We start from the raw sequence: 11,844 nt of genomic DNA, 5'->3' as shown, positions 1-11,844 counted from the left end.
AAACAATAGATACTCTATAGTTCTAGGATCTATGTGACATTATATCATTTGACCATTCATGATGGATGTGGATCGATCGAAATGATGGGTATTATATAGTTGGAGAATCTTTATATGATTGAAATAATATAATTTTACCCTCCTTTGTTAGTGAATCAAAAAATCGAAGTCGTTCCAATTCAATGTATATATATTATGTTACAACTTTTTGATAGAATATTCAAATATTAAATCATATCCCCATCTAATAATTTAAACTTTTAAAATAGGTAGTAGTGACCTAAAACATCTCACTATGTCGAAAAATAGAAATAAGTTGTTCCATATAGTTTAAGTTGATTATTTTATCTTCTTGCTTTATTTTACAAGCAATTGGCAGGAGTTGCTTGATTTGTTTGAATTACCAATCAAATGATGAACTCCGCTACTATGCACCCTAAGAAAATCAAGCAATCAATTTAGTTTTAAATTATTCAATATTACAAATTTAGTCATAAATCCTTTAACAATTTACTAATTTAGTCATTTCGACTAATTTTGGCTATAAATCACTGATATAACGATCATGCCACATAAGGATCTATGATTAAATTGATAAATTTGAACGTTGTATAATTAATTTCAAACTATTCAGTAATTTCAAACTATTTAGTCAATCTTCCCGTGGTCAATTTACAAGGATTTTTATAATGCCTACTTGTGAGCTTGGTGGAGGCAAACGTGTTGAACCGCCTTTATACACCACTTTCTATATTTGCCAGGTCAAATTAGTTGGCAGCAACACGCGAGGAAAAAAATATACATTTGTTTGCTCGAGTGGTTGAGCATTTACAAGTAAGCAGCTCCGAATGAACTGCTCTGATGGCGAAACTTGTAAGTTATGTTTGAAACCAACACAAAAAATATAAAAAATATTATTGATGACCGAGTCGTCACCACGAAATTACTGATAAATCATTTGTTTTATTCCTGATCCCCAATTTGGAAACAAATTTCTCCATATCAGCTTCAACGTTGAACGCGGTGCATACTCAATTTGGTTTCTCATGTTCTAGAAATCTACATTAACAATAGCACAATTACATACATGTTACTGTTGCCATACTTGCCAACCTCTTGCTCTTTCTTTATTATTGTTCAGTCACCGTTGACACCTTCATTTGGTTTTCTCGTTTCTTCTGTATAAATCGCCATCAAAATCTCCTACTACCGGACATGGAAATGTTGACTTCTTCACATCCCTCGCCTGGTGCAAAATGGGATACGTGTTTAAGGAAAAAAAAACCCACTAAATAAGATATGATGACTATGTTAACTTCTCTTGTAATTTGTATAATTAATATTTTTGAAGTCGAACATCTCCTTATTATACATATTTAACAAATGCCTTACAGTTTATTTTATTTTACTTTATTTTATGTATGTATGGGTCGCTAATCGTTTCGAGACTTTTTCCCTTCTATTTTTCTTTAATACTTTTTTTAACATGAGTTCCGATATCGTAACTTTTGCAATTAATAATTAGATATTATAGTTTTTTTTTTCCCAATCGAGGCCCTTTATCGCAAATTCCAGTAAATCAAAGCTCAAGTGTATATCGGTGCCCAACTAATTAATGCTACTGTGAATTGTGTATTGCATTAATTTTTGTATGGTTCGATTTGCGCATATTGATATTTCCAAAGCACACTTTTTGTTAATATCGATAGGCACGTCAAAACCACTGATAGTTGTCTTAGGCGCGTTTGGTAACGATTTTGTTCTCGGGAATTGATTCGACAAATGATTATTTTTTATTTGTTCCGATGAACTAATTCGAAAAAACGCATTTGGTAACTGTCTAAATTTTTTTATTCTGGAATAGAATTGCGTTTGATACCGTGCTCATTGATTTTATTCCAAATTAATTTCTTTTAATTTTTAAATGATTTTTTTTTTTTTTTTTTACTTTTTACTTTTTTTTTTTTTTTCCCTTTTCTCCTATTCTTCTTCTTCTTCTTCTTCTTCTTCTTCTTCTTCTTCTTCTTCTTCTTCTTGTGGCTGGTCCCCGGACCGGTGACTAGCCAGACGAGGGCCGATGATGCTCACCGGAGTATTGTCGGTGGCTAGGTCGGCCTCGCCGGGCGGGCGAGCCTTGCTCGATCTGGCGAGGCTCGCCCGGCCCGTCGGTGGCCGAGCCGGTCTCGCCTACCCCGGTGAGGCCGGCTCGCCACTAAGCTCGCTAGATCTCGCCCGGCCTAGTGAGCCCCAAAACGGCGGACGATGGCGGCGGGCGACAACGGATGGTGGGGGTGGTGGTGGATGGTAGTTGCGGGATGACAAAAGGGAAGAAGGAGACTTTCATTGTTTTGATTTTTTTTTATTCTCGGACGGAGAATCACATTTTTTTTATTCTCAATTATTTTCCAAAACTGTTCCCGAGAATAAAATTTTTACCAAATGTGATTTCATTCCAAACTGATTCTGGAAACAAAAAATCAGAATTAGGAACAGTGCCTTAGCGACTGTCCTTCTCACGAGTGGTGGGGATGTTTAATTTCAAGTATGGGGTTCCGCTCTTATACTTTATAAAGAAGTAGGGCAAAAGTTTGAGAGAGACTTAAGAGTTAGAGTAAGATCGACGAAAAAAAAAAGGTGCATCAAACTCCAATTTTTCCCTATTGAAAATCCAAAGGACATAATTGGAAAATTCTAAAAGTTCGAGGACTTGATGTCACAAATTATAGATTTGAGAGCCACTTTGGAAAAAGTCCAAATTTAGATATCAAATTACATATACATACATATATATATGTCTTTGAAAAGGATAGCACTAATCAATCAAACAAAATCAAAGGGTTGGGTAATGGACCGTGCACTCGTTCTAATTTTTTTTTTTTTAATATATTGACAAAAAGGGTGAGAAGTAATCATCAATGATGAGCCTCGGGCGTCATCATATGAATTGATCACTAGAGATGGAACACTTCGTTTAAATCATGACTTAGAGACGAGGCATGGGGTGCATGACCCCGCCTCGAAAATATCCCGTGGGAGCAAAGCCAGAGTTATATTCTATGCCCCTGACACGGTTGAACTATGTCACAGGCAAATAAATGCATTTTGAGTAAATAGAAGTATTTTTTATTAATGAAAATGACATTCTAGCTTACGAATTGGATAATCAATTAGACAGGCTGCCCGCTTACGTGGACAAGCCGTTGGACACGTGTACGGATGCTTAACGCACGACTTTTTCCAGGTGGATTGAAGTGCAGCATTATTTGGCTCATGTTGATCCATTGCGATTGCGTGGAATACAATCATCATTTACGTGTGGTGCTTAGTAATTACCAAAAAGGATTATTTTTCTTGTAAAGAAAAGGCTTATTACGTGTTTAAGGGTACGTTTATTTCGGGAAAAATTAATGATTCGAAAGATATTTTGCTAACAATAATTACTTATATTGTTTACATAAATGAATAATGAAAAAAAAATTCATTGTCCATGAAAATTTTAAGATGTAAAGTGTTGTCAATGATGGAACAAGTACTATAAGCTATTATTTTTAATAAAATATTTTTCAAATCAAATTATCTTTCGTGAAATAGACGAGGATGACTTATTAAAAGAGACTATTGATGTGCAAGTGGCACGCGAACGACTTTTTTGCCTTTTAGACAAAATCTTATATTTCACTCATATTGAATATGGTGAATCTCAAGTTGGTCAGCAAGTTCAATGAAGGAAAACAAGTAATTATGAGGGTTGACATTGTGGAATTGCAAAGTACGGCACGTTATTGACTTAATGCTCTGTTTGTTTCGTGAAAAATAAATGAATTTAAAAATATTTTTCTAAAAATGATAATTTATATTTACTTACAAAAATGAACGAATGAATTTTTTTTACCATATATATTGTTTTCAATAATGAAAAAAATTTTCATTGGCTAATTTTTTCAAACGATATAAATGATAATTTTCAGGAATTTTTTTCTAGATTATTAATCTAAAAAATATCGGTCTAAAAGTGTAATAAATCCTATTTTGTGAAATGATATTTTCTGGGCCCCTTAAATCCGTCATATTTATTATAATCATTATTTTTAAATCGGTGGGATTGAAATGAAGTGTTTGTTGCAAGAAAATAATGATCTGATGTGATACTAAATCCACCACCCAAAAAAAAAAAAAGGATAATTTAATCATGAATCTTCTCACTTTAGATTATTATAACAATAATCAACCATGGGTAGCCGCCAAGAAAAATGATAGATATTATGTTAGTTCTAGAATCTTTTGTGGCATCATATAATTGACCATGGCATAATGCATGTTACTAAAGATGAACGGGGATATCGTCCACGAGCTGACGATTTGGAGGAGATTCTACGCTTTAATTGTGCTAATTCATTATTATTGACCGTTGGCCCTATTCTAATTTCAGAGATAAGCCGAACAATCGACAATCTGGGACTTTTTTTTTTTTGGTGCTGGTAATTCAATTTCCAACCAAAAAAAAAAAAATTACCAACCCCAGTTATCATCTCCAGTTAGAATCATTAATACCTTAAGTGACATACTGTCCGAATGAGAAACTATTTAATATTGGTCTCGCGACTTGCTTAATGTAGTTTTACCCTCCCTAAACAATAAATCAGAAAATTAAAGTTGTACCAATTCAACATAAGTATTATATTTCAACATTTCAAGCAGCAGAAAGAAGTTGTTTCCCATAAATTTAAGCTGTTTTTTTTTTTTTTTTGTTTGTTTTATAAGCAATTGACTAATGGTTCTTCCATTAATTCAAATTCAAGTATAATATTGAATATTTTCATAAAATTCATTAACTAAATTGAACATGTACCAAAAGATCAAAGATCTCATTGAATAAATTTGAAGTTCATGGACTATTTATGTTATTATTTCTAAATTAAAACTCTCAACATGATTGACAAAACATGATCATCACGTACGAGGCTAGAGCTTATATGAAAAATACAAGCTTAAAGTGGTTGGTGATAATCATTACTTCTTATCTACTTTTAGTCCTGCACGATCGATATATAAGAATTTTATAACGCCTTCTTGGAAGTTTGATGCGAGCCAAGGTGTTGAATGACCTCACTTAGCATTTTCAATATTTGCCAGGTCAAATTAGTTGGCAAACCCAAATAATTAAAAATCAAGGGCTTTTATATTTTTTTAATACATGAGTGGTTCACATTGAATAATTGGAGTATACGAAAAATCCGAGTCAACTGATTTGACGGGGGAAACTTGTACGTATATATTGAAAAATACCCAAAAAATAATTATTGATGATCGAGTCATTATGTACAAGCATTTCAAAGTGTGAACCAAGAAATTCAATTATCACATGATTTCTTGTATTACTCCATAAGCAATAATTCATAGATGATCGCCACAGATAAGTTGCTTTTCATGGAGTTCCTAAGAGTGATTATTGATGTATGGATTCTTAATTAAGGAGCTATAAGTCATACTGATATTGTTTTTGGGAAACCCTACAATACCAAAGATGATTCAGCGACTAAATAATATTCAAAATCTATTACTAAACTAAAATGAGCCATCGCTTGAATGATTTATCCCCATTAATTGTGATGTCATGATTATAATTAATTAGTAATGAACATGATCTTATATAAGTACGGATTGGACCGAGTTCAATAAATAGTTGGTCCCTCGTGGGAAATACAATGACGCGGTTGTGACTAGACATCTAGCTGTACAACTTTAAGTATACAATAATCCACGTGACTGTGGAGAGATAATGTATGCCCTAGCCCTACCTTATTTCTCTGTATTTAACCCAATCATGCTGAGTTCGCACATTAAATTCACGTTGCAAAACGATTATTCAAGTTATTTGCCATACATGTTTTCACGCTAGTATTTTAAAGGGGATATTAGACGGAAGTTGTCGACACAAAATAGTGCCTAAGTTGCCGATTGACCACTAGGACTCGGAGAGGGCGAGCAAAATGCCACAAATGTAAAATTCGATTAGCGTTGGGTGCTTTTACTCGGGAAATATAGGCATTCAACAAGACGACTAAAAAGTTTTGGAAACGGTAAAAACAAAAGGAAATTATTGATTCTTTATACATGAGTGTTGATGAATGAAGCTCGATTTCATCAACAAGAAGGCCATGGCTAAAACAAATCACTGCGAGCTAGATACCAGGTGGTTGTCCAAGTAATGGCACCAATAGTTTTGGACACAGTTTGCTGGGGCGGTATGGCTATAGAGAAAAGGCACCGACACGATCATATGATGTAATGGAGCCGAAGATCTCGGAGGCTACCGACCATAGAAGCCGGGAAAAATGGGCCGTGTGACCGTGTCAAACGTTGGGAAGTGGATCCCCAAGTCCCAAAATTATTGGTCATCGCTAGATGTGAAAAGTGGAGAAGTGTGACTTTCGAGTAGTGGATTTATTTAGGAATTGCATATAGATACATGCTGTTGAATCCCAGGAATGACGTGGGATATGTTTGCTTTCTTTTATAGGATTCTAGTTCCACTAAAGATATTGCCAGCGAAGCAATGAATATAAATTATTTAATTTTATCTGGCTACCTTTAATCTCCTCGTCAAATCATATTTCTAATCTAAGAATCAATAAGTGACCCTACTCACTCTCTATCGATTTTCGTATCTATTCATATTGTCAATAACTTTTCAACGAGACACAAATAAGTAGAGAATAAATTTATTATGAATGTATTGGTTCAAGATTTTTTTATTAATAGAGGATAAAAATGGGCCGTTTCAAACTTTAGGAAGTGGAGCCTCAGGTCACAAAAGTATTGCTAGATGTGAAAAGTGGAGAAGTGAGGCTTTCGAGTATTGGATTTGTTTAGGAACTGCATATAAAATACATGCTGTTGAATTTCAGGAACCACATGGGACATGTTTGCTTTCTTTTATAGGACTCGAGTTCGACTAAAGATATTGCCAACGAAGTAATGAATATAAATTATTTAATTTTATCTTGGTACCTTCGATCTCCTCTTCAAATCATCCTATCTAAGAATCAATAAGAAACCCTACACACTCTTTATCGATGTTCATATCGATTTATATTTCAAAGGGTTTTTTGTCAATAACTTTCGAGGAAATATAAGTGAGTAGAAGGTAAATTTATCATTAATGTATTGGTTCAAGAATTTTTATAACAAGAAAATTAATTTAGAATAAACGTGATATTGTGTACCGTCGTCATTTCTTGTTTTAATTTCTGTGCACTTTGAAATAATATATTAAATTAAAGTACAATGTGATGGACCAGAAGAATTTAAATTAAATAAAACCGGCGAGACCCAATTTTTCGGCGAAGCAAGCGAAGGCAACGTGCTGCACGTGCCTTTGAAAAGGACCGCGTCGTTCAGGAGTTCGGTGTGGATAAGATCGCCGCTCCACATGTATATTTATTAATTTTTTAATACAAGAAATGAATTATTTTATTTTTGGAAAAATAAAGAATAAAGTGAAAAAGGAGAGAGTCCAATGAGTTTTCCCAGACCACGGTCTAATTCTAATGATTACCGGTCGGTCCCTACAACTCCTCCCGCCTGTTCATACGTTGTCTTCTTTCTCGCCTGCCGTAGCTCCAGTTCACATGGCTTTTATACACACTGTCATATAAGTATCCGAATTTATATGCCACAAAAAGCCTCAATTTTTGTCACGTTGGTACAAATTTAAAGTTTTTGACAACACAAAAAATTGGAAAAATTGTCACAAGCCATATTTTATATTAATGCAAATTCGATCATAAATTTTTCAAGTTTACTATGATTAGAAACTTTTGTGAAAGATTCCGACCTACTTTTACCGGTCGAAAATCATTGATGTAATGATGTGCCACATAGAATTATCAACGATGATTGGATTATTGCTGTGTTAGTGATTTCTAGCGAAAATTGACCGAAAAGATTATATTGAAATTTCGAACAAAAATTTAGAATTAAGTTAATATCCAGACAATATGTGTAGTACAAATTGGGGTAATTTTTCTTAAATTCAAATACTATCACAGCAGTGGGCATAACTTATGATTTATTTGACACAGTAAAAATTTCAGGTATTCACATCATAATAAATATTAAATCTTTGGTGGTATCAATTTTTTTTTATTATTGAGTCATTTTAGAGGGGAACAAGGGCAATCCAGAGCTACGAAGTACTTGGTGACACGTATCCCAAATGGAACAATAATTATCAAAAGTGATGTCAATCGTCGTGACCACAACAAAAACTGGTTACGCATGCTTTAAAGATGACACTAGTGCAAAAAAGGGTTGTGATCACCATAATGTTTTAGAAGTTTCACGTAATTAAAAGGCATCAATTATTTTAATTCTAAAGCAAAAAAGATGGATTCACATCAATAAATTTCGGAATTTAGATTAAAAAAAATACGCTGTAATTAGTAGCTGGAGGCTACTCAGGCAATTTTTCTTTCTAATGTTTGAATTATTGGTTCACTTTCATTTCTTTATTGACCTATATAAAGGATTGAATGATGTAGACATAATTACACACATCTAAAGTTAAAAATTAATCACTAAAAAATCCCTACTTTTGAACCGTTATTTTTCACTCTATCTTTCTCGAAATCGTCTGAACGTAACTCGAATTCTTGATCTCTCTCCCTTCCAAAGAATAGAGAGATGCTTCATGAAGAAAGGACTATTGAATATTCGTGACTTTTATTTACTGGTATAAAAAATTAAATCGTACATATATAGATGAATACTTACTGCCGCTATGTAATACTTTAGGGTAGAAAGTGAAATTGGTAACATTTTGGAAAAAAAAATATCAGATAAAAAATCCCTTTCTCACCCTTTCGTATAGAACGCATTAATTTCACCACGTCATATTTTTGAGCAAGTCCTATCTCCACTTGCATTAAAAAGATGAATCGTCTCGTGCCCACTGCCCACGAGCTAATCTCACCAATTCTCTTGGACTCATTCTCCATTTATCGTTTGAAAAAAAGAAAAAGAAAAAAGCCTTCTCAATTCATCACTTATTAAAAACTTGACAAAAATGACACTTTTATTTATTTATTTATTTGAAAAATGCTGAAAAGAAAGGCTCTGCCGCTCTGACATTATTATACATTTTTGTAATTTCTCTCATTTTTTTCAAAAATATATTTTGGGCGTGATGACAGATATTTTTGCTGTATTAAAAGACAAGCGTGGCATTTCTCTTTCCTCTTGTCTCCGCCTTTATATAAACCCTCCCCTCCTCCCTCCTTCTCCACTCATTTCATATAGTTCTCTCCACTTATCAAGCTCGCCAACACTGACCATCATTCCCCACCTAGAGAGAGAGAGAGAGAGAGAGAGAGAGAGAGAGAGAGGGGAAAGAGATAGTGAGCGCAGAGGAGGAGATGCAGAGATGGCTGATGGAATCCTCCTCGTCGTCTTCGTCGTCGTCGTCGGTGCATGAGCAGCCGAAGCTGCCGCTGCTGTCGCTGAACCACGTCTCGTTCGTGTGCAAGTCGGTGGCCGAGACCGTGCGGTTCTACGAGCGCGTCCTCGGCTTCGTCCTCATCAAGCGCCCCTCCTCCTTCGACTTCGAGGGCGCCTGGTAAGTCCCGCCGTGCCCCCCTCTCTTTAGCTTTCCCTCGTCGGCGGACCGCTTCCCGATCCATGCTTCGAAAAATCGTACCACGTTGGCCCCGACTTAGACGTGTCCTTTTCTTTCTTTTCACGTGTTTCGGTCGGTCCGGTCCGACCGGAAATGTAAGTGTGGTTCGAGCATGTAGATGGTTGGTGGGAGTTGAAAGAGCCGATCTACATGAATCCTTCATATGCCATTTCACTCAAATCGACAACAAGCTTTTGAAACGAGCCTCTCAACTTGTAGTGAGAAACGTTTTTTTTTCGAAATTGCAGTCTTTATTTGCGACCAAAAACTCTTTATGATGGCATCTTTGAAACCAAATTGTGGGTTTTTTTTTTCTTCCTTTTATAGTTTTTGAGAGGTTTTAAAGAAATTTACTCCCATGTGGTCTCCATCATCAAACCCCTTTGGACCTACAAAGAAAAGTCTTTCTGAGATTACAAAGAATTTTAGCCTCAAATTTGCTTGATTTCTCCTTAGGACAGCTTGTTTTGTCCTTTTATATGGTAGCAGCCTTTCTAAAGTGACTTTTGTTCAGTGTGGAAAAGAAGCAGACAGAGGAGTAAACATGTGGTGATAGGGGTTTCCCTTTAGGGGTGCGTTTGTCATAATTATTTATTTATTTATTATTTTCCTCTTTTTAATTTAGCAGATGGCCCCAAGTGCGCTGGCGAAACAATCATTACGTATAATTACGATTTTCTAAAGTAATTTTTTGGGGATAATCAAATGCTTAACAAGTGCGAAGCTCGTGACGGCTCAGAGTATGCAAGTTTTTCGTAATAAAATACTCAACGAGCACACCAAAAAAAAAAAAAAAAACTTAACATAACCCTGCATTTAAAGCAGGTAGGTCGATTATCCAAGATTTGGGATAACCAGATCTTGTCTACTTCCCACCAACTCTTTTGTCCTGGCAGTCTTGCCTTGATTAGTTGAATAAGAAATTGTCTCTAATCCATCACCTGATAGCTTCTTTGAGGCAGTTCTGTTTAGGTAGATGTTTAGTACTTTTGGAACCTACATGTATTGAATTTTTTCTTCTGTCGAAATTGTTGAATTCAAAAAAGATGTTTGATGCACTAGTCGATGGCGCGGACCGAATCTGATGACCGAATCGGCCTTCTCGTTTTCAGGCTGTTCAACTATGGAATTGGCATCCATTTGCTTGAGGTGGAGGATGTCCCTGCAAAGAAGGCGGCTATAAATCCCAAGGACAACCACATCTCCTTCCAGTGCTCCGACATGAAGCTCGTGATGAAGAAGCTGGAAGAGATGAACATCGAGTACGTGACCGCGGTCGTCGAAGAAGGCGGCATCCAGGTCGATCAGCTGTTCTTCCACGACCCGGATGGTTACATGATCGAGATCTGCAACTGCGACAACTTGCCGGTTCTTCCCCTGTCCTCTTGCCCTCTCAAACTCCCCAAAACCAACAAGGCCCCGTCGCCATCCACATTGTATAGTAAGTTTGATAATCGGAGTTTGGACTTACAATGCGCCATGGAAGTCGCGAATCAGATGATGGACAACTTGGTGAAGAACATGTTTGACATCTCGATATGAGCTGAATCTAGGATTCGACGTCGAAGCGAATTTTGCCGAGAAATTCGAAGGATCCCTTTTGTGTATAGAATTTGCCAAGTCTCTCTCTTGATGCAGGTAGCAAAATGAGTGTAAAGATTTGAAGAATAAGGAGATGTTCCACCGTCTGAAAAAGTACAAGCAAATTCTTTCTTTGTTTCAATTAAGTAGCGTCTGTCATGTATGCCCTCCTTGGCTCAGCTGTAAAGGCTTTTGCACCCTAGGGTTGTTGATTCCATTGTTGTAGCTTCAAAATATAATTGAAATTCATCTATTGTTGTATTGTGATAACTTCTGTTTGAGCTCATAAAAATTAGCGCTCCTTTGGGGGTAAGTTTTGGTGCCTAATTGCAAAACTACATAAAACGACCGACCTATCCAAGCTATAATCAGCAAAAATTACCTAGCTATCAAAACTTTGATTTCAAAAATGGTTCAAAAGATCTTGAATAGCAGAGATGGATCAGAGACCAGGAACTCTAAGGATAGGTTACAGACTGGGTCCTTCAAGGTTGTTGCCCAAGCCTAAAAGCCAATTGCAAGCTAGTGGGCAATTCAACTCAACAAGACATCTCAAAAAGGAGAAAATATTCAGTGGTTAGCAATCA

At 35.8% G+C, this 11,844-nt stretch overlaps 1 protein-coding gene across 1 annotated transcript; it reads left to right on the top strand.

Moving 5' to 3' along the window:
* Positions 1-9,278: 9,278 nt before the first annotated feature.
* LOC104452578 (virulence protein STM3117) lies at positions 9,279-11,527 on the top strand. Its single transcript, XM_010067031.3, has 2 exons — positions 9,279-9,616; positions 10,789-11,527. The coding sequence occupies exons 1-2, from the start codon at positions 9,417-9,419 to the stop codon at positions 11,216-11,218; spliced, it is 630 nt and encodes a 209-aa protein (XP_010065333.2). The 5' UTR covers positions 9,279-9,416; the 3' UTR covers positions 11,219-11,527.
* The last annotated feature ends 317 nt before the right edge of the window (positions 11,528-11,844 follow it).

Source organism: Eucalyptus grandis, chromosome 3 (genome assembly GCF_016545825.1).
Source record: "Eucalyptus grandis isolate ANBG69807.140 chromosome 3, ASM1654582v1, whole genome shotgun sequence".
In the NCBI taxonomy this organism is placed as follows: Eukaryota; Viridiplantae; Streptophyta; class Magnoliopsida; order Myrtales; family Myrtaceae; genus Eucalyptus; species Eucalyptus grandis.
The sequence above is the reverse complement of the archived record's forward strand: the minus strand, read 5'-3'. Positions and strand labels throughout refer to the sequence as shown.